General features: G+C 42.4%; 2 protein-coding genes across 7 annotated transcripts in view; one reads left to right on the top strand and one right to left on the bottom strand.

The window, feature by feature from the left end:
* ZFYVE9 (zinc finger FYVE-type containing 9) overlaps positions 1-10,820 on the top strand; it is a 55,487-nt gene extending 44,667 nt beyond the window's left edge. For 5 of the 6 annotated variants that reach the window (XM_052665724.1, XM_052665725.1, XM_052665720.1 and 2 more), the window contains 9 exons: positions 92-316; positions 1,928-2,010; positions 2,771-2,875; positions 5,455-5,605; positions 6,946-7,026; positions 7,353-7,515; positions 8,576-8,681; positions 9,557-9,733; positions 10,546-10,820. In XM_052665724.1, the coding sequence (XP_052521684.1) occupies positions 92-316; positions 1,928-2,010; positions 2,771-2,875; positions 5,455-5,605; positions 6,946-7,026; positions 7,353-7,515; positions 8,576-8,681; positions 9,557-9,733; positions 10,546-10,707 (1,253 nt within the window). In that variant the 3' untranslated portion in view covers positions 10,708-10,820. Of the gene's footprint in view, positions 1-91; positions 317-1,927; positions 2,011-2,770; positions 2,876-5,454; positions 5,606-6,945; positions 7,027-7,300; positions 7,516-8,575; positions 8,682-9,556; positions 9,734-10,545 lie in introns of those variants that run through there. The other variant, XM_052665726.1, reaches the window with a different exon arrangement.
* Positions 10,821-13,027: 2,207 nt separating this feature from the next.
* CC2D1B (coiled-coil and C2 domain containing 1B) overlaps positions 13,028-22,059 on the bottom strand; it is a 30,352-nt gene continuing 21,320 nt past the window's right edge. The window contains exons 19-25 of the mRNA XM_052665727.1: positions 21,812-21,885; positions 21,144-21,202; positions 19,801-19,852; positions 18,948-19,047; positions 15,777-15,867; positions 14,975-15,106; positions 13,028-14,197 (exon numbers count right to left, since the gene is read on the bottom strand). Of these exons, the coding sequence (XP_052521687.1) occupies positions 14,987-15,106; positions 15,777-15,867; positions 18,948-19,047; positions 19,801-19,852; positions 21,144-21,202; positions 21,812-21,885 (496 nt within the window). The 3' untranslated portion in view covers positions 13,028-14,197; positions 14,975-14,986. The remainder of the gene's footprint in view (positions 14,198-14,974; positions 15,107-15,776; positions 15,868-18,947; positions 19,048-19,800; positions 19,853-21,143; positions 21,203-21,811; positions 21,886-22,059) is intronic.

Genomic DNA, 22,059 nt, shown 5'->3' with positions numbered 1-22,059 from the left:
ACGGGCAGGCATTGTATATATTTGAGAAGAACTCTTTAAATTCTTGATACAGCTCTCAATCTAGTGACGTAATGAGCATTTTTATTCATAGGTAACGTTGTTGGCAACCTGGGACACTCCTTTTTCAGCCAGAGCTTTCTGGGAAGCAAAGAACACGGAGGGTTCTTGTACGTTGCAGCTACGTATCAGTCCCTGCAGGACCTGGTGCTCCCAACCCCACCCTACTTGTTTGGCATCCTCATTCAGAAATGGGAGACGCCCTGGGCTAAAGTGTTCCCCATTCGGCTGATGCTGAGACTTGGAGCTGAATACAGATGTAAGTAATGTGTGTTCTTTTAGCTGCAGTTATTCCTGCAGGATAATGTATTCTGTTTAGAGCGCGCATACCCAGTCCTGAATTGCTACCTGCCAAAGCAGTGTGAGCTTCAGCAGGCAGGTAAGAATTATTGTCACTGGTGTTCCATGCCCACATTGCATCCAGGTAACAGCACAGCAGCCCTGGAGTCTTTTTATGACCTACAGCCTTTTTAAAACTATAATGGTTGAGCTTTTATGGAAACAAATCTAATTCTGAGCCACTATCTGTCGTTCACTTGATGACCTGAAAGGGAGCAGTGTGCAGAACAAGTCTGAGTTAGCTGGTGTAGTTATGTCAAAGGCACTCATTTGTCCTGTTCAGTTCTTTCCAAGCTGAAAAGGAAGAGCATTTGCCTTTATTTTTGTAAAAACACAAAGTGTGCTCGTTATCCAGCAAATATATGCACAGTGGCAACTGATGTGGCAGCTTGTTAGGAAAATTCTGTTGCAACCAGTAAAAAGCTGGAGAGAACGTTTCAGCTAAACAAAGTCGTAACAACTAGAATGGAATAAGACAAAAAGACATTGATGATTGCTGGAGACTGCTGGAAGTCTGTCCACCAGGGCAGGCCAGAAGTTTGCGGTCTTGGTTGTCTGCTGCTGTGATTGGCACAGCTCCCCTTCTTGTTGCATCAGGACTCTGTGCTTGAGTAGGTCAGTTGTGCAGCGCTTGTGCAGGAGCTGTGGTACTTTCTAGATGCCTCACCAGTGTACAAACACTGTAGTTTATAAGGAAATGGTGATGTTTTTATTCAAACCTGTAGAGCATTTTGCAGCTCCTTGTGACTGCAGTGGAAGCTATGAAGATGTGTGGCACTTTGGAAAATCAGGGTGAGTGGTTGCTTGAGGACAGTTTAGGAAGCTTCCTTCACATTTGTGTTTAGCAAACACTGACATTACATATGACTGCATGAGTCATGTTTCAAGCTTAGTTATCACTTCTGCTGCAACGTAATGTGATGGAGCCAGATCTATACACTGCACATTGAATTGCATCATAGATGTTGTACAAGCATGGCTAAGTCAGCTAAGGAATGCAGATATTTCACATTGTTGTCATACTGTAAATATCCCTTTCATTCTTTCTGACATGCTTCTGTAGAGAATTTGACACATTTTAATGGGATTATGAAAACAGAAAATAAAATAATCTCAGTGTTGTCTGTTGAGTGTCACATATGTCAGCAACAAGCTAAAGGCTTAGGGTGCTGTAGTGAAAACAGGATGGCCATGAAAAAGGGAGAAGCCATTTCCAGTAGTATGTTGAAAAAAACATTTAGGCTATCTTTGCAGTCAGTGTTGAGATGAAGTTCAGGGTTGCAGTGTGGCACTTGGTAGTGGTCCATGAGATTGTTCTTCCTACTTAGAGTGTGGTGGGCAAAGAGCCATGAGATGTCAGGTGTGTTAAAGGATTGTACCCTTCTTCTCTTTGCTCTTTAAACCCTGGTCTTCTTTCCAGTCTTTTCTTTTGCAGCTGGTTACCACATTCAACTGAGGCGATTGTATTTAAGTCTGTTTTTTCAGAATCTCAGTATGTAAATTGAATTTGACTTTTTCTGTTTTATCCTAGTTTATCCATGCCCACTTTTTAGTGTCAGATTTCGTAAACCTCTGTTTGGAGAGACTGGACACACCATTATGAACCTCCTTGCAGTAAGTGCTGAGGCTGTTTCCTTGTTCCATTGATAAGCATCAATCAGTGTGAGGAGAACTGGGCCCCTGCTGCACGTAGTAGTTTGCATGCCTACATGTCAGAAGGGAATAGTGGGCATTTGGGTGAATTGCCTGCCACTACTGGTGTTGGGTGTTAGCTTGTGACAGCATGTGGGCTGGAGAGGTTCCCATAACAGCACCTCCCATACAAGCACCTCCACCTTGGCCAATGGAGGATGTTTGGGTCTGGCAGTAAGTGCAGCAGTTCTTGGATCTTGGATCACTTCCCAGCAGTGCTGGCTTGTCACAGTGTTTATCTGCAGTGCTCTGGTTATAGGGGGCTTCAACTGAAATGAACTTGCTGGCTTTTCCAACATTGTTGATGTGTTCAATATCGAAAATTCTTTAACGTGTGACTTCATGTCATTGCTAGATAAGCTAATTATCCAGGAATGTGATAGAACACAGAGAACAAATTTTCTTATATACAGTGATGGCATTCAAGGCTGGAGAATATTAATTCTGATGTAAGAAAATGAGTGGAATAACAGCGACTAACAGGCACGATGAGGATTTTTCATTTGTGTATTTTCATTATGTGGGTTACAAGCTGTGATGTTTCCCTCCTTCCCTGCTTTTCAAGTTACTGATTACAGTTATATTAATGAGGTAGCTGATTGGTCACTAAGGTAGTTAAAAAACCTGCTATGTTAATGACGATTACCACACATAACTTCTACAAACTTGTTTTAATTACCAGGATTTCAGAAATTACCAGTACACGCTGCCGGTGGTCCAAGGCTTAGTGGTTGATATGGAAGTCAGAAAAACCAGCATCAAAATTCCCAGCAACAGATATAATGAGGTAATGCTTAAAAGAAATAGATTTGTTTGCGGTTTCTGTGTGATTGGAAGACTTGGGGTCTAAAGGAATTTTATTCTTATCACTGTCACTAAGGAAAACAGCCTCAAAATCAGTCCATAAATTCATGATGAGTGCATATTTTAAGAGCAAGTGATGATGGCTCCACAGGAAGAATGCAGTTCCATTTAGTGTTAATAAAACAGGAAAGGCTATTTCTTCAGGTTTTTAATTTCAGTTTTAAGTACTATAAATAATAGAAAGTATTAGAAGATTGCAAATACCTTTTGGCTTAAGCTTTACTTGAGGTAAGTTGACAAACTTCACACTTGAAGTGAACTAGGAGATAAAAGTGCATTTGCTTTCCACATCTATGCTGTATACTTGCAGCATGTATTAGTTGGATTGCTGAGTATGTAAGAACTCTGCATCTCAATTTTATACTTGATGTCTGGTGTGAGAAAACCAGTGTCTTCAAGATGTAGCAGTGCTGCGAAAGCTGAGGGACAGGATCTTTGAACAGCAGTGAAGGAGGTGATACATTTTGTGGTCTGCATGGACAGCAGTTGGTAAACTTGGTATTTTGAAACCAGTCAGCAGCTGGGAGAAGAGCAAACCTCCTGAGCAAAGCAGTGTTTTTAAAAGGTCTTGCAGAATCAGAGCAGAATACAGCTTTATCTTGTGAGGGAATTGTTCTGCTGGAAGCATTTAAGTGAAATAATAGCAGGATTGAGGAAATTAAAAAAAAAAAAAGGAAAAGCAGTTTTTATGTGAAGTTTGAAAAGAAGAAACTGATGAAGCTGAAGAAGATAAAGGATGTGTTTAAAAGATAAATTGGTTCTTGGCGCTGTTGTGAGAAAATGGAAAAGGTCAGTAAAGTTTGCACACATGAAATGCAGATCAGCACACTGGAGGCAGTTCTGTAGCAGCTGTGCCTGATGGTTGCAGGTGTGCTGGACAGGTCTGTATTGCATGTTGCACTCAGCTGGACCCAGAGAAAGATTCCTATGTTGTACAGCATGGCAAAAGCTCTGCATTGTGCTCAGATTCTCTTTGCAGTGTAAAGCAAAGACTTGGCTTTTTAAAAAGAGAAAGTGTTATTTATTTAACATCATTGCCTGCAACTCAGCTGAAAGGTTGAATTAGTGGAGATTTTTCATCCAAGCATACTTTGAATTAAGATGAATTAAGCCACAAGACTTTCACTTTTTTCCCTGTGGAGAGCAGTATTTCTTTAGCGTCACTCAAACTGTCTTGGAAATGAAGAACTCATCCTTCATGCATGGATTAAATGTGGAAAATTCAGGCTCTAATTAACAAATTAAATATTCATATATATTTCTGTACTAAATTTATAGTTTTCCTTCAAGATGATTTTACTTTTCTACAGTTGCAGTGACACTCAGTTACAAGTGTAAGACTATTCAGTTCCTCAAGGAAGCTGTCACTGGTACTGAGTTGCCTTGTTACAAGATACAGCGGCCATTCCTGCTGTTTCTTCTCATGCTGAAGGCAACTACAGGGCTCCATAGAGGTGCCTGTTGTTGAGCTAAATTCGTATTTCTGGAGCATGACATGATAAATAGATAATGAAATACACTGTTGTCTGATGCAAAATCTTAATTAAGTTTCCTCCCTAAACATTACACCTGTGCACATTTGTCAACAGTCAGCATCAGCTAATGTTCCTGACACTCTAATTAAGGTATTATGTTAGACTGAGGAAGATAAATACGATGTGCAGGGCATACTTGCTTATCAGGTACAGGAGGCGGAGGATTGGAGTGTGAGCACTCTTAAGAGATGTCAGCATTTTCCTTCTCTCCAAGGTTTTTGCTGGGGGAGATGTAATTTAATCACTCTCGAACCTCTTTCCCCCCTTTTTTTCTTTAAATCAAATACATAATTTTTAGTTTCGAAAAATTCCAGAGATGAATCTCATCATCTAAGACAACACGAAGAGGAGAAAGAAGGAGTACAATTTATAATAATATTTTGCTGAGAATTAAAATGATTTCTGGATGTCAGTTGATTCGGATCTCTTTGAAAAGTCTTTGAAGGAGAAAAACCAATCCCAATTTCACCAATTCATGCTGGTGAAGCACAGAGGCACCAAAGCTGCGGTGTCTGCTCATGGCAGAACCAGGAGTAAATGCCACGAGTCACAGTGCCATTCTTGCACTGTTTCAATTCATGGCTGATGTCATCATTAGTTCTAGCAGTGTAAACTAAGCAGATATTTCCTCCCAGTGTTTTTCTAATATTTTTTCCTTTGCATGTTTTATAAAACAGCTAGAGAAAGCAGCTTTTGCAGGCTACTTTGTAGGTCAGCTATCCTTCTTATCAGTTATCTTAATTACTTGAAAGGTGACACTAAAGCATCTAGGTGAAATAAGGCCTGAACCATCTTTTCAAGTGCAGGTGATGGTTCTGAGTATTGAAGTCTGTCTGAGTATTGAAGTCAAGACACAGGACTGCAAGCACTCTTAATTTTTGCTGTCTGAATGAACTGTTCCAAGAACAACCTTTACATGGTATTCCTTGACAAATGGTAAGAATGGTATAAACCTTTTTGTTTGCAGATGATGAAAGCCATGAACAAATCCAACGAGCATGTTCTAGCAGGGGGAGCTTGCTTCAATGAGAAAGCAGACTCGCATCTGGTGTGTGTTCAGAATGATGATGGGAACTACCAGACTCAGGCCATCAGCATCCATAATCAGCTGAGGAAGGGTGAGAACGGGGCTCGTCTGGAGGCCGCTGGCTCACGGTGCTCTGCATGACCTCTGTTTTGCTGTTGATCTCGCAGTGATGCGGCGCGCTGTGTGGGGAATCTGTCAAGATTGGACTTGTCTGTATTTCAGTGTTTGTGCTCTAGTTCAGAGAAAATCATTCTGACTGTTGGGCTTCCTGAATGGGCAGCTCTGTGAGTTAGGTTTGAACACAGAACAGCGTGCTGCGCTGCTCTGTCTGCCTTTACCCCTCAGTGTTTCATTCCCCTTGCAGAATGCAAAATCTCAGACATCCAGAGGCACACTGCTGTTTGTGTCCTGTGTACAGGCCTCATCACACTTCCTAGGTCAGTAGTGCTGTTCTGAATTTGTCTGCGAGGCATTCTGGCAGCTTCATAGACCAGGCAGACACAAAATTAAGCATATTACAGCTTGCTGCCTTGTAAATGTGGTAATACTGTTTGCACAGTACAGCCTGGGACATACACACTTCCAGAAGTCACAGTGCTCTGACTGCCTTACACAACTTCTGTACATGAATGACAGCAGGCTTTGGCATTATTGGAGATAGAGGTGGGAGCATGGTTGCCTGTGCTTGTCCTGTAGGCTGTGTGAAAGGAGGACGATTCGGTTTAGTGGGACGCAGGAGATGTGAACAGAAATAAGCAACAGCAGCGGTGTTTAAATAATGTAACTTCAAAAATGTGTTCACCTCATTTCCAGGCTTTACCTGGCAAAGATATTTACACTGTCTCCAAACGAGAAGCAAGATACAGGCCAACTTTTGTTTGGCAACTATCCCTATATGCAGTGAGTGTAGTGATGTGGGATGTCACTTCAGGACTGCTGGTTTTATCTGAGTGTGGTTTGTTTTACACACGGCATGAACAGAGGGACTTCCAGCAAGTATTTTGTGATGCTTGGTGGTCATTTAAGAGAACTTAAATCAGCTGGCTGACTTTCCACTGGTTGGTGTTACAGTGTGGGCCATAAGCAGCTCACACACAGTCTTATGCTGGCTGTATGGGAACTTTCAGCATTATGTAATTGGTTACCCTAAATTAACAATCCTGAAACTTAAAGGTCTTAGTGGAGAGAGTGATGAAATACAAGCATTTAGGCTGACAAAATTGCTGTCCAGTTCAGAAGATAACTGGATGATTTGCCATTCTATGTCCAAGCATGTAAGATGCATTAAAGTCACTATAATTCTGAGCACAACACTTGTTCTGATTTAGATTAATCACCTCTTTGGATGATAGAGCTGTTGTGCCTGATTCTTGTGTGAGGCATTGTTTTGATGAAAGCCCCACTAAATCACTCTTGTTGTTGTTGTTGCAGTGACTGGTGCCAGCTTCTTTGTGTTCAGTGGAGCTTTAAAATCCTCTTCAGGTTACCTTGCCAAATCCAGTATAGTAGAAGGTAAGAACTGAACTGCTTGCTTAAAATGCACTGCTTTCCCCTTAGCACTGCCCAGCTAAGCCCTCAGCATTTGAAAAAAGCTGCTGGTTCAGCTTCATCATACTTTTTGGCAAAAAAAAGCCACCATCGTTTCCTTTAATGATCGTTGTGTTTCCTAGTCAGTGTTCCCTCTTTTAGGGATCAGAGAGTTCAGGAATGGCCTTGTGTATTGTCAAAATGGATTTTGAATATTTCTGTTGCTCACAGGAAGAAGGATGTTTTTCTTTTTTTATAGGGTCTGCTCATTGTGACTTGTCTTGGCTTATGAGGATTTCTTGGTTCCCTAGATGGAATAATGGTCCAGATAACTGCTGAGAACATGGACTCTCTGAGGCAGGCCTTGAGAGAGATGAAAGACTTTACCATCACTTGTGGCAAAGTAGATGCTGAAGATCCTCAGGAACACGTTCACATTCAGTGGGTAGAAGATGATAAAAACTTCAGTAAAGGGTAAGCAAGACATTTTTGACTGCATCTGTTAAAAATTGTAATGGATTTTATAAGGTGGAAGGACCACCGAGTCAGTACGAATTACAAGCTTACACTCTATTTTGAGTGATAAGATGCAATTAAATGTAATAAAAGTGGAGCTGAGACACCAGAGCTTTGGGACATCAATTAAAGTTGTCAGTGCTATGGATTATTTTGCCATTGCTAATAAGCAGTTACTGGAATGTCCCTCCAGCAATCCATGCTGAACCCTGCATATTACGGCCACTTCATACTCTTGTTGCTTTGTGTGCATTAAGTCGTGCTGGAAGAAAAATTGCTGAACAGCAGCAGTGTATGTTGTACTCAGATAGTTAAGCCAAAAGAAAAGCATACATGGCAGTTTAAGTACTTGGAGAAAAATGCTGTAATAATGGGACAGGCTTGTAAGGAATCAGCATCTACAAGGGTGGCGTTTCTGTGTGAACAGACACTGCGTCAGTCTCAAGTTCTGTAATGAAATGTTACAGGACACATTCTGCAGTGTGAGTAGTGTTTAAAGGTATCGCAGGCTCCACCAACATTATACATGAACAAAAAGCAAATCATTTCCTGTTGCTCTTTTAACAACTGATTAGAGTTCAGTCCTGGTGCAGAGCTTAGCTGGAAACATGCAGGAAGCTCCATCCTGAACTCCAAGTATCAGAGGGCTGGGGTTGCAGTGGACAGCAGGGCCTCTGTGCCTCTTGGCTCTTCCCCCATTAAGAACCCCCAGGCTTAGCATCAGCATGGCAATTAGCAGTTGTATGCAGGGTCAATTTTTTGGCACCCTTTGTTCAAGGAGCTCCCTTCTGAGGCTAGTTCTGGTCTGTGCCCCATTTAGTTGATGTGGTTAATTTGCTTTGTTGTAGTGGTTCAAAGTGCAGAGCACTCAAGTTACGAAAACAACCTGCAGCAATTCTGTTGATTTAGGTGTACCAGAGGCACTGTCCTTTGATCTAAGAGATACTCTTCTTTTGCAATATCCTCTATTAATATCTCCTGCTAAGTAGGAATTTACCCTTTTCCCTCCACTTTGCAGTGTTGTAAGCCCTATTGATGGCAAATCAATGGAGTCTATAACAAGTGTGAAGATATTTCATGGCTCAGAGTACAAATCAAATGGAAAGGTCATTCGATGGACAGAGGTAAGTGGAGCATTTTAGGACTGCAGCAGTCTTTCTGCATCCTGCTCTCCCTACATTACCAAAATTATAGCAGTGAATTCTTCAGAACAAACCTGGAGCAGATTTTCTAAGTGTGCAGAGAGGTTCTGCAAAGCACAGTCCAGAGTACAGCGTCCTGCCTCGGCTGCGTAGCTCACCCTGCTGTCATGGCCATTTTCTACCTGCAGCCTGCTTTGTGCTGACTGCCTCTTCTCATGCTGTCTTGTTGAGCGTAGGAAGAACTGGAAAAATGCTTGCTCACTGTGTTACCCAAGGTAACAGGTGGTTTCACCTGTATTTTGTATTAAAAGCTACCTTTTAAAAGGTGGATAACTCTTACCTATTTAAAAAAAGCTATTCTGAGCCCTCTTTTCTAAAATTTGAAGTGGCTTACAGCATTTACTCCATTAAGAAACTGCACCAAGTGTTGTTAGCTTTGACTCTGCCAGCGCACAAATGCTAATGGTAAGGATTTCTGGAATTGTTTCACTTATCTGCCCAGGAGGAAACAAGTCAAATCTTTCTACAGCTTTGCTACCTTACCCATCTTCTTCCAGATTTATCTGGAGGTTAAGTTCACTGACAACAACACACATTTTTTCTGACTTCTGCTGAAAGTGTGGATTTTCTGAAATGAGCACCCCTTTAAAAGCAAATAGCGTACAACAAGAGTGACTTTCTGTAATGAAGCTTTTGATGGAACTGAAAGATTTTGGAAAACTGTATAAATATCTGTTGTTTGAGGGATAGTTTGTCTTTCACTGATGTTCATCAAGAAGCTTTTCTTGAAGTCGTCTTTCATAAAAAATGTTGAATGGCATTTAATTAACTTCATGTTCTGTAATTCTTACCTTCAGGTGTTTTTCCTGGAAAATGATGAGCAACACAATGGTCTGAGTGACCCAGCTGATCACAGCAGACTGACTGAAAACGTGGCAAAAGCCTTCTGTTTAGCTCTTTGTCCTCATCTTAAGTTGTTAAAAGAAGATGGCATGACTAAGCTTGGTCTGCGCGTTACTCTCGACTCAGATCAAGTAAGTCTGGAATAGTTCCACAGTTTAATGACTGGGTGGTTGGTTGCTTTCTCCTCCTCTCCCCCCCCCAAAAAAAAAACAAAACAAGCACCCAATGCTTATCAAGTACTGCTATTATGTGGTGTTTGGGAAAATCTGTTACCAAGGGAGAGCCAGTGCAGTGAGCATAAATAGCGAGCCCATAGCAGCAGCTGCTCTGTAGTCAGACCTGGAACAGCCCTTGGAGGTGCAGGCTGGAGACACCTGCTGAGAGATGCTGTAAGCTGGCCTTTCCACCAGGAGCTGAAGAAGGAAGTAGAATAAATATGTTCTTGTGTGAGCATAAAACAGCGTTTAGAAGTAGGGCTGTTCATAAAAGATCACATTGCATGTGAGGCAGAGAAACAGATGGGAGCTTCCCTTAGAGTGCTCCACAGCAAACACTAGAAGCAGAGAGAAGGGGCTTCTGGCACACCAGCTGGCCATGCCTTGAGTGAAGTGTGCTTAGCATCATCCAGGTCTTAAATACTGCATGCCTTAATCTGATAGTGCAGGGTATGGTTCCTGCTGGTCTGGAAGCTCAGCTTTGGTAGAACAGTGGGGAAAAGAAAAAGCTGCTTTTGTCCAGGCAGTCACTGGGAACACAGAAAGCACCAAACACAAGTGGGTAGGCTGATCTCATGCTGGCTGCATGCTGTTCATGGGCCTGACTTCCCCTGGCTGAGACAGGAGGCATCGCACACAGCTCATCCTTCTGCACAGCACTTCCCCCTCGACCCTGAGCCTGCTATCCCTTTCTGTGTAAAACCCACTGTGACTTTGTATTTTTTTAGGTTGGTTATCAAGCTGGGAGTAATGGACAGCCACTGCCTTCTCAATACATGAATGACCTGGACAGTGCCTTAGTTCCAGTGATTCATGGAGGGGCATGTCAGTTGAGTGAGGGGCCAGTCATAATGGAGCTCATCTTTTATATTCTGGAAAACATCTCATAAGAGGACTTCATTTTCTGTTCAGACCTGTTCCAGCAGCAGTTGTATCTGAATCATTTGCACTTTAAAACTGGAAAAATTAAGCTTTTGGTAACACTATTAAGGGGAGGTGGGGGTGGGGGGAGGTGGGAGGGACAGTTGTTCCATAATTCTAAATCTTCTATGCATTGTCAACAAACAGAGGATCAGGGCAGCTTCTATACTACAACATGGCTATGCTATCCTTGCAGCTAATAACTTCTGTTACTGTTTAGAAAAATGCTCATGTTTAAAGACAGAGTACACGACTGTAAATGCTCAAACGAGTACAAAGATCACTGGGGCGTAAATAAAAAGTGAAACTCCTATCTTGTACTGTTTGTAGATGGACAAGTAAGAAACAACAGTCGAGACCTCCATTCTGACCTCATCATAATGCCGTCTGTGGTAATTCTGTAGACATTAAAAAGTAACGTTTACATCGTTTTGACCAGATTATTGGTTGAAATGTGTTTGGAGGAGCCCTGGAGAGACGCGCAACGATTACGTAGCCATAACTGCGTGTGTCAGTGAGCCTGAACGAGGAGGGCGAGCAGCTCTCAGAAAGCGGTATGATCCACGCTGCAGTGTTGTGTGTGAAATAGGCTAGTTTACTTTTATCCCCCACTCTATTTACTGTAAAAAAACAAAAACAACAGAAAAAAACAACAAAAAGAGAAGTTTGTTGGTTGTTCTTTTTTCTTTTTGTTACCTCAGCTGATTTCTGTAACCTTCTAGAACACCTCTGTGCTTCTCTACTTTGTTTACAAGTCTGTATGAATTTCAGATACCTGTCCCAAGCAGAGGAATAGTCCTAAAGTGCAGTTATTTCCCCTTTCCCCCAGTAGGTCCTGCTTTTTAAAGAGAGTAACACCCAGGGCAGCTTTAAGTCTCCTCCCTGCTGTACGCTGTAGTGTAATGCTAGTGTCATGTAATACAAGACAGCTTGCACTTATTAGCAGCACCATGTAAAAGCTTACCTGTGATAAAAGTATAGAGTGTCTGTTTCTGCATGTTCTGCTGAAAAAGGCTTTCTGGTCAGCTCTGGAAACTTGCACATGGCCCAGTGCTCTTGGTCTCACCTGGGAGGGTGCTATGGAAGCAGCTGCTCACAGCTGGCACAGCACTGTGGAGCTGGAATTGACACAGCTAGAAGAAATGTGATTTCAGTCTCCCCAGATTAAATTGTTCCAGTGGAAAGCTGCTAATGAGCAGGAGCAGGGGGCTGTCTGTTGAGCCAGACAAAGCAGCTCTGAACTCCTTCAGGAAGGGGGTGAACACTTCCCCCTGCTGTCTATATAGAAAATTAGTGGGGAAAGGGAGACTACTTACCTAGACTTAAGACAGTATCTCAGACCTTGCATTGTCCCTACTTGCATCAGTTGTGCTGGATGCAGTGGGGATCATTTTGTTGCTGCTGTGTGTGAGCGAGACAGGCAGCCTTTCAACCAGAAAGAGAAGTCCAAGGCTACTGTGAGACCAATGCTATGTTCTTTAAACAAATATACAGCATCAGCTGGGCAAAGGAAAAGGTAACTGTACACAGTGATGCATTTTATGTAAAGCCAGCACCGTGTATATACAGAGTGCATCTGTGAATAAATGGCTACTGCTTTTTAAAAAAAAGTTCTACAAATTTGTAGCAAATTGCAGCTGTTAGCACCTGATGTTTCAAGAAGAAAGGCCACACTGCTGGGGTCCCAATCCAGAGATAAACGCTGGCCAGCAAGAGGTAGTGCATTAGTAACACTTACCCCATTAAGTGTCCAGTAAGTACAGCCTTACCTCTGGCAGTTGGGAAAAGGTGGCTTCATGTTTCAGGCTGGCCAAATGAACCTTAAGCAATGAAAAGCCTCCCTGTGTATTTGTGCAGTGGAGCAGGACTAAGGTTACTTTCAGCCTCCCTCCTGCCCATGTTGCTGCACAGCGCAGCACTGCGTGGTGTAGGCAAGATTTGGTATCTGGAAGAGAGTTCTGTAAACAAAGTAAAAAAAAAAAACCCCTTCCTCCTATAGCCTGCACTCCAGCTTTGCCACAGCAGCAGCTTCCCAGTTACCTCAGTTGCATTGTCCTGCTTAATGATGCAGTAAAAGAGGTGAGAAATGTTGATCTTCTCTTCCTTTGCCCCAGAAGTCATTTAAGTTTGGGTTACGTTTGTGCAGAACACTATCAACTGGTGACTGACATGTTTGCTTCAACCATAGCCTTTTAAATGACCTTAATTACCATGTTGTTAAGAAATGAGTACTTGTTTTAGAAAAAAAATTGTACTTTTAAAATTCAGTTAGTTAACACTGCAAAAAACTGCATATTATATTTTTATTTTCAACATGTAGTTTTGTATATTAAATTTATTGAAATTAAAAACTAAATACTGTATTGTCTTCATCTGCTCAGGAAGACAGAGGCAGCACTGCCCAACTGCTCCGGACTCTTTCCTGCCTACAGCCCCACCTTCCCCACAGCCCCCCAGCAGCCGCACCGCCCGCTGAGGCACATCCTCTCCTCTGAGGTCACTCATTGCTGTTGGCTCGCAGAGATTTAAGCCCACAAATGTATTTGGTACCATTTTTTTGTATGCTGCTAATTCAAGGCATTCCTGAAAATAGTCCTAATCCCGTTTTCTACACCCCACAGAGTGGCTGTTTTCCCATCACCTGGAAGAACTGTGAAAGCCTATTTCTGTAAAAAAAAAGACAGTGACCATTTGTGAAGCAGCAGTCTAGCATATCTCTTTGTTTCTTTTTTAAATAAACAGACAAAAAAAGGCACAGTACCCCGGCTGCCCTGCAGTGAGCAGTGCAGTAAGCGCGGCAGACAGCGTAGCCAGAACAAAAATGCAGATCTGTAAGCACCTGCTGCTAAGAAGCACTGCAGCCTCCTCTTGTGGAAGGCAGCATCCCAAGAAGCTGAACTTCCTGCTGCAGTGGCATGCGAAGAGGAGGGGGATGCTGCTGCCAGAATTCTGCCTGAGTTTTCTCCCCTCTGTGGCAGGAAAGTGCCACTGGGCAGAGGGTGGGGGGAACAAAGTGGATGATAAGCAGAAAAAGCTGTTGCAGATTGCTCCCTGTACCGCGTTGAGTGTTGTACGCTTAACAAAAAATATATCTATCTATGAAAGGCCTTACCTGGACCTTGACTGAAAAGTTTCTGTGCTGCCTCAGGGAATTTTGTTTTTAAGGGCTAAACCTTCCGCACACCACTCTGCATAGTTAATGTAACATTCACCCTGGTGCTACGTTAGTAGTCCCACGTTAAGGCAATTCTGTCTATTTCGTGTAGACAAAATAACAACACCCTGCAGCAGCAAATTTTCTGAGCCTTACATTTGCCTTAGAATTATTAATAAGCACTATGGCTGTTACCAAAAGAGACATTAGGTTCAGTAGTGCATTCGGGTAACGTCTTTGGTGCTTGCAGCTAGCAGCATCTCTCTTCATACGCGTTCATCCCACATCTCAGCTTTCTTGTGGAGCTGGGGAAGAAGAGAAAATGGAATTACTTGGCGCAGCACTAACAGATGTTCACAATCAAGGTCATATACTTAAAACACTGACATGAAGTTTCTGGGCTGTCAAGTAGAAAAGTCAACGGAGCGAAATCATTGAGCTCTAGTGACAGAAAATGCTCGTGTGTCCAGCCAGTGCACAAGGGCAGGGCACTGCCTCAAGTGCCACCACCAACACGTCCCTCAGCCATCCTGACGCTCAGGAGCAGCTCCTTCGCTGGGAGGAAGAAATCACCTGCCAGGCAGCTCGTCTGGGGCTTCCAATTCACTCTGCTGTTTTGAAACAGGACCTCAAAAATCTTAGACAATTTGGAAGCAGTGACGTGGCAAACAGGTGAATCTCATGAGTTTAGTTTAATTTATGAAATCAGAACTAAACGGTATGCTAAGGAACAGGGATCCCAAAAACTTTAGGAAGCCAAGAGAAAGATGAGGGATTTCTCGTTAGAAAGTTTCTATTCATACATCATCTGTTGTCGTTGAGTTTTGCTGCATGCTTGCATAGCACGGTCATGGTCCAAAAGGACTGTACACACTGTAACACTACAACAGTGTATTTCATACACAGACATCAGATACAGGTTCTATAACCTCATCCCTGAAGTTACATCAACACAAATACAAAGATGAATGGTATCAAAGCCATGTAAATTAGGCCAGTGCCATCGTAAGGCATTGTTCCATGCAGAACGTAGCTCTGAACTTATCTGATGGCCAGAGCATCTCCACATGCTGCACTCATACCTCATATAGGAACTAGTGTTCCAGGACCAGCCAATTTTCTGTAATGGTTTGAAGATCCTGACCGCTGAGGGGCTCCCTGAGTCTCACTTTTACTTCCAGTTTCCCTCCAGTGGGTTTTCTGCCATCAAATATCTGAAAGAACCACAGAAAGAAGGGCAGTTAGTGCACACACACACACACAGCCATGCTGCAGTGCCTCAGGCAGCCACTGCAGATGACTGCAGCACTGGGAGGTGTCACAGCCACGTGCTTCCCCAGATGCAACAGCCCATGGTTCAGCAGAGCTCATCTTCCACACAAGCCACTTAGGCAGCTTTACCATGGGCTGTGTTAGCTCTGTCTGCCAGCAGCAGGCATTCTGCCCTGAAGTACCAGTAGGCAGCTCCAAGGACAGGACGAGCAGCAGCATCCTGATGCAGTCTGTGATGCAGCCTGAGGGAGTTCTTCAGGCTTCACTTACTGAACTCACACTGGATTGTACAGCAGCTCTCTATCCATGCTGGCAGTCTTTCCTTAGCCTCTGATCTGTTGTCTACTAATGTGGGATCATCTGAATTTCTGGTTCTAACCAAGAAAACTGTCTTGACATACAAAATGTGCAGAACAGAGTGCTCAAGAAGTTCTCAGTACCAGAACTGCCACAGCTAGGACAGACTTCAGGACAAAGCACAGCCTATTGTTTAGCAAACTCATGCAGTACCAATCTGCTCTCTGCATGTGAATCGTTTATGCGATGTGAACATTGAACTTCCCTGCATGTTCAAACATTATGAGCAGAGCACACCTCACCCAGAACACTTACCTCGATGATCTCTCTAACTTCACATTCTGACTCTAGCTTGTCCAGTTTCAGGTGTGCTGTTCCCACATGCTTGTCACTTCTGAAAAAGGACCTGTTACAAAGAAACCTGTCTGAATGGAAAGGGAAGGTTTCTCAGAACATTAAGGAGAAAGAGAAGTAAGATCATCACTGTTGGGACCATCAGTGCATCCAGGAGGTTCTCACAGTGTGCTGCTAGAACCATAAAACCAGGGTGAAAGAGACAAACCTGTAATGAATTGGGCCACAGGATACTGAAGTACTAGTTTTCCAATTACTCTCTTAGAACCAAGTTAGAAGCGCAGTGAAAGCAGATGAATCCTCAACTAGCACTTGGAATGGCAGAAATTCTATTCTGCCATTCAGAAATTCTAGAAGGTTTCCTCTTTTAAGTCTCTCACTTTAGGAAAAACAAGACAATTCATCATTCTTCCTGCTATCATTAAGAGACATTAAGCTATCATCAAGCAAGATGTGACGTGCACTGAAACCTCTAAAGCTGATTTTACAGAGCCTTGAAGTCATGTGAGTTGTAGTGAAAGTAACTGGTATAAAACAATCCTTCCAAACTGCTTGTTTTGCACCTGATGAGCCAGCAGTGTTTACAAACCTCACATCAAACCTGACATCAACCATCCTCATCTTGATGCACTTCACGCATCACAGCCTTGTGGATGGATGTTACTGATTTTTAATTGTTGAAAGAACATTCATCAGCTTCCTGAAAGCATCACCACGACCACCAGTGCCCCTCTTCAGCTCCAGGCTGATACCAGACAGGAGTTCTGTAGCAAGGAGCTTCTCATGAGACAAAGCAACAATTACATTCAGAAGACATCTGAGGATTACCAAGGGAGGTCACACCAAAACTGCTTTCTGGTTTGCCCACGTCTCCCCACTTGCAGCACAATGAATGGACAACTCCTCTGAGACCAAGTGTGAAAAGTCAATTACCATTACACTTTGGAGTATCTCTACAAAATTTCTATGGAAGAATTCTGACAGCAGCAGACCCAGAACACACTCCACAGCCTTCCATTCTCCAGTGATATGACTAAAGGTAGGCCCAAGTCATTTAGGTAAGTTAGAACAAGTTACCTCGCATGCTGCAGTACTTCCTTTACTCACATGCATCTTAAAATGAAGATTACATAACTGTACTGTGGTCTGTTGGACACTTTGTTCATAAACTTTAAAAGAGAAGCACCAATCCTCCCAGCTGCTTTTTTATTTTTAAAGCATTTCTCCATATTCTAATCCAGGAAATAAAGACTGGCTCCCCTTGATCAGTTCCAGGGAGCCTGAAGGGAAGAATGAGCTTGCTGTAGGCAATGGCTTCAGAAACCTCTGGGGAAATCTCCTTTTATCTTCAGAAGGTTTTACAAGAGTTTTAAGTTAAGACTTTTCCTTTGGAAAGATGCATTGCTGGGTTTTCACTTCAAAGTGTTTTCTAAAATAAAGTTTAATGTATGACCTGATACAAGTTCCCTTTGTTCACTGTGAGACCCTGAATCTGTTACATCCACGAGCACTTCTGGAAGTATTATCCAGAAAGACAACAAGCTGACAATCTTTAGAGAAGAGCCTGGAACACTTAATTCTCTCCTTCCTCCACTGGCTGCAGGTAAGCCAGCAAATCCAGAACTGCACGAGGCAGAAAACAAAGACTGTAGAAAGCCCACTGTGAAGGGGAGGCAGCTGGGCCTGTTTGTTGGTGTAGGTATCACACGTCATGGCAGGAAGCACATTCTGCAATTCTGCTTAGCATAAACGTAGCCTACAGGAGGCCTGGCAGCCCCGTCCTGCCCCAAGAAGAAAGCTGGGGAGCAATCAGAGGGCATTTCTTATTTATCCCCTTCCCTGTCACTGTTTGCCATGGGGAACTGCCAGCCCCTACCCCCATAAAGGAACAAGTATATATTTAACTTGTTAGATTCCTGTTCTAAGGACAGAAAAAAATCCTTCTATGCCAGAAGAGAGAAAACGCACCCAGATTTATTTGCTGACCTTCAGAAAGGCTTCAAAGGACAATCTGGAGCTGGCACACAATTTCATGAGTCACTGGAGAGTGTTTCCCAAAGGGTGAACTTAAGCTTCAGCTCAGAATCTAAGAACGTGTGGTTCCAGATGTGAAGAGCAAAGAATATGCCCCACATGTGCAATGGTATGCAAAAAATAGGGAAAAATGTGTTTACATTTTAAAATCTGACAGATGTATGCCAGACAGGCAGGATCTCCAGCAGTGAAATCCTGAAAAACAGCAGACAGGATTGAGAAAGAGGAAAGGAAGTCAGCTATTGCTTCAGTGGAGATTTTAAATGGAAGATCTGGAAGAAAAACAATGGGAGTTTACCTCATAAATTACACAATCAACAGCATCAAAAGCATTTTAAAGAAACACTGCATCCTTTCTGCATGCTTCAAAAACAGACACAAAGAACAGCACGAGGAGCCATTGAGACAGAACCGGGTTATCTGACATCTCACCAAAGTCATGGGCCACAGCTAACAGGGGGGTGAGTGAGTAGAGGACACTGGATTTTGAACAGATGAGTGATCAGCTCAGACAAAGGATGGCTTCCATGAGTGCCACCAACTGCTAACACCCATTTCACCCTGTTGGTCCCCGAGATGAGGGCAGTCGCGCTCTCTCAGAACAGTTTGCCAGCAGTGCTCAGTAAATATTTTAAGATCCTCAGCAGCCAAGTACAAAATTGTAACACCAGTTCTGCCATTGTCCGTCGTCTGCTGTACTACTGTTCATGTTTTGCTGTCACTCGTATTCCATTACTCTACAATATTATCCAATATAACATTTAAACCTTCTAACCCAGATGACCAAAACCAAATTGAACAAGAATCAAACCATTTAATGCTGAATCATTACCTTCTCCATCATCAATTTCTCTTAATGCACTAATCCTCAATGGATCTCCTACTTAGGATCCAACTTCTCCTAACTTCTGCTTTGTTTTCCCTTGGGAAGATACAGAGCTCAGACATACTTTGAAAGGAGTTCTGAGACACAAGAACGAGGCAGCTGTTATTGCTAAGTGAAAGATCAATCATTCACTTGTGCTTCATAAATTTCAGCTACAGCACTCTTTCCAACCCTTACAACAGAAGCAATGAGAGGCAGCACACTGAACTTACCCTTTATGATATACTTCAAATTTAATTCCTTTGGACCGAATTGCTCGTCGGAAACCTCTGTGATTTCGGTTGATGTTCAACTTGAACAGCTGGTTGTATTCTACAAGACAAATGAAAGAAAGCTGTCCAAGTCCAATGAAGTCCAGCGTCCTACATGTACTCATACCTCTGTCGATCTCTGCCCCATTTAAAGACACCTCACATCTGTATGAACCTCCTTCTCAGTAAGTGCAGACCCAGTTATTGAAAGACACAGAGCTGAACTCTCAGTAAGAGGGCTTTAAGACTTCCACTCTCAAGAGAATGTACAGTTAAATCAACAGCTAACAATTTGGATATTTAATTTGAAGTTGTTTTGATACTAGATGGCTGCTTACTGAAACAATTAGAAGGAGCAATACAGCAATAAACCAAACTCACATTGTAAGAAGATTACACATAATCAAGTCTAATACTGGTGTTCACTGGGTACAAAGGGATTTTTTTCCAAAGGTACAAAACAGAATTTTAGTTTGAAGATGCAGTCTTAAATATAAATTAAAAAAAACCTTATTTCTACAACAATTTGTAAGGTTTAGAAACACCAGAAGATTAGCAAAAATCATGATTGGCAATCACACTGAAAAACATCCAATCCCTGGACATTCTGCAATTAGTAATTTAACTTACTCAATAAAGAAAACACATTTATTTGGTCCACCTCCCAGGAGGGCTGACAGCAACAAGTCACTTGATCACCTCACTACTTCATGACACAACTGCTCCCATCAATACTGGGATGGAGGTGAAGAAATGCCTCATCTGGACTCCACCTTCTATTATGCCCTTTCCCAACAAACACAGGAGTACCAACCTGGACAGTTGCTGTTGTTAATTACAGGCGTTTTACTCTTTTGAGGTTGCTCCTATTTAAAAGAGAGAGACAGTGATAAAGATATCAGGTACTGTTCCAAAATACAGAACAGTAAGCATTTTTACTACCAGCTCTTTAGTACCATAAAAGAAACACGAGGTTTGGGCAGGCATTATCTGAATGATAAAGTCAGTCATGGTACATTCAATACTCAAATATCTGGATATCACCATGGTTGCAAATATAACACTAGATAAAGAATAAGCCAAAACATTGATTTAAATACAGGTGCCACAGATAAGCTGCATGGTCACACTCAGTTCAGTCTCGTCACCATGAAGTTACTGACAGAAGCTGGTAAATCACAGGATGCACGATGCTCACTCCATGGCACGCTAATTCTGCTCTTCTGGCATTAGCTGGAATAATAAGCTACACAAGGAATCCATCACAAGTCACTCAGGGAATTGCCCTACTATTATTTTGGCTGACAATCAATCTGTCACCAAAATGAATTAACTTTTAACCTAAAGCAGAGTACAAACCGAATCTCTGGAGACTGAACAAGGACAATGTGACCCAATTATTGCAGCTACTTTGCAACACCGATTTCAGCTATGAAGGAGAAGGGTGGTATATTTGCTCACTGGCTAAGCAATAGAGATCTGCTTTTTTCTTTTTTAATAACAAAGAAAAACAGACTAAAAGCCACTTTGTTGGTTCTTACTCACTCCTCTGAACACGACTGGTACACACCAAATCTGTTCTCAGCCACCCCAATGAGGTGTGCCCTTCCATTAACATCTCATGTAACTCAAACATCATCTGCCCACACCAATTTCCCACAAGTAATTGAATTCATCCTAGCAGAATTACTGCAAAAATGTATTAGAAGGTAAAAATGCAGGCTGTGGACTCTTGCTAAGAACTAGCACTATAAGAGCAGAAATTGTTTTTGCTCTATTGAGAGAGTAGCAGAAGTTGCAGCACTTCTGCTGATAATCAGAGTAGCAGTGCATATACTGGCTCTAATGAGGGCTATCTATCAATACACATACACATAAAAAGCATCAATTTGTAAAATAAACACCAACAGAAACACGTAGCAAAGCCCAAAGCTACAGGAAAAAAAAGATTCGAAAGTCCTGTTTCTCAGGAAAAAAGGGTTCTGCTTTTTTGTTTGTTTGTTCTCCTTAAATACACTGAAGCAATGTGACTGAAAATACTAAAAGTGTTTCCCTTGTCAGAAGCCTGCACTCCCTCCCTGAAGTCCTTGCAAGTGAATCCAGTGATAAAGGTCACAAACTGAGACACAACAGAAGGCTCAGCACACACACGCTCACCGTGCTCGGGTAATGAAATTCAAACTTCACAAACGCATCCAAATCTTTAGGTGCCACACCTGAAGGAGAGAAGAGTCAGCCAACCCCACAGCTAATACAAAGATTTTCACTGCGTCCGTATTGTTAAGCAGGACTTTCAGAAGCACCTAACTGGTTTTCAGAAAGACTCATTACCTGTTTCTTAATAACTGAAGAACCCATCCATTAATCTGACATCCACAGAAAGCTGACATCCAAAAATAAACGTCTACTTTCTTAATGCTAGTCCTGAGCAATGCAGCACAGATTGTTTACAAGCCCCAGAAACGAGGTACTAAAAGCAGTGATGTTGGCAGGGAAAACTACTGTCTGCTGAAGGGTCAATACAGATGGTGCAGAGCTACAGAGGGCATTCGTAACAAAATCCATGACACATGTGAAATTCAATCTATGTAAGGGAAGCCACAACAATCTGAAGTTATTTCCTCTATCCAGACTGAACCCAGATTTGCTTTGTTCTTACGCTGTTGGGTTTTATTTGTGTGCCTCTCTGAGCCTGAACCCTGGTTATTTTGCAGAGCACTGGTTACAAAGTTCTGATCCTCAAGTGATCTTTAGGGTAGAAAAGTATCATTCCTCACTACCTCCCCCTACTTACTCAAAGACCACACATCCTTCTAAGTTCATACCTGGTGGAGCTGGTAGGTTTATCCCCCGGACAATAAGAAGGTGCATCTCTGTGCTGTTGAGCTCAGAAAATATCCTGTGAAAAAATAAAGACAAAAAGTGTATTCACCTCAGCATCCAAACACCACTGATCCACTGCCAGACCAGGATGCCGTGAACTTTTTCAACAGCATATTCCTGCAAAGATGATCTTCAGAAATAACAGAAGAGTAAGGAAAGAATGTGAACCAAAACAAAACCAAAACCATCT

This window comes from Tympanuchus pallidicinctus, unplaced genomic scaffold (genome assembly GCF_026119805.1).
Source record: "Tympanuchus pallidicinctus isolate F22 unplaced genomic scaffold, pur_lepc_1.0 scaffold7, whole genome shotgun sequence".
NCBI classification, from domain to species: Eukaryota; Metazoa; Chordata; class Aves; order Galliformes; family Phasianidae; genus Tympanuchus; species Tympanuchus pallidicinctus.
This window is presented reverse-complemented; position numbering and strand designations above follow the sequence as displayed.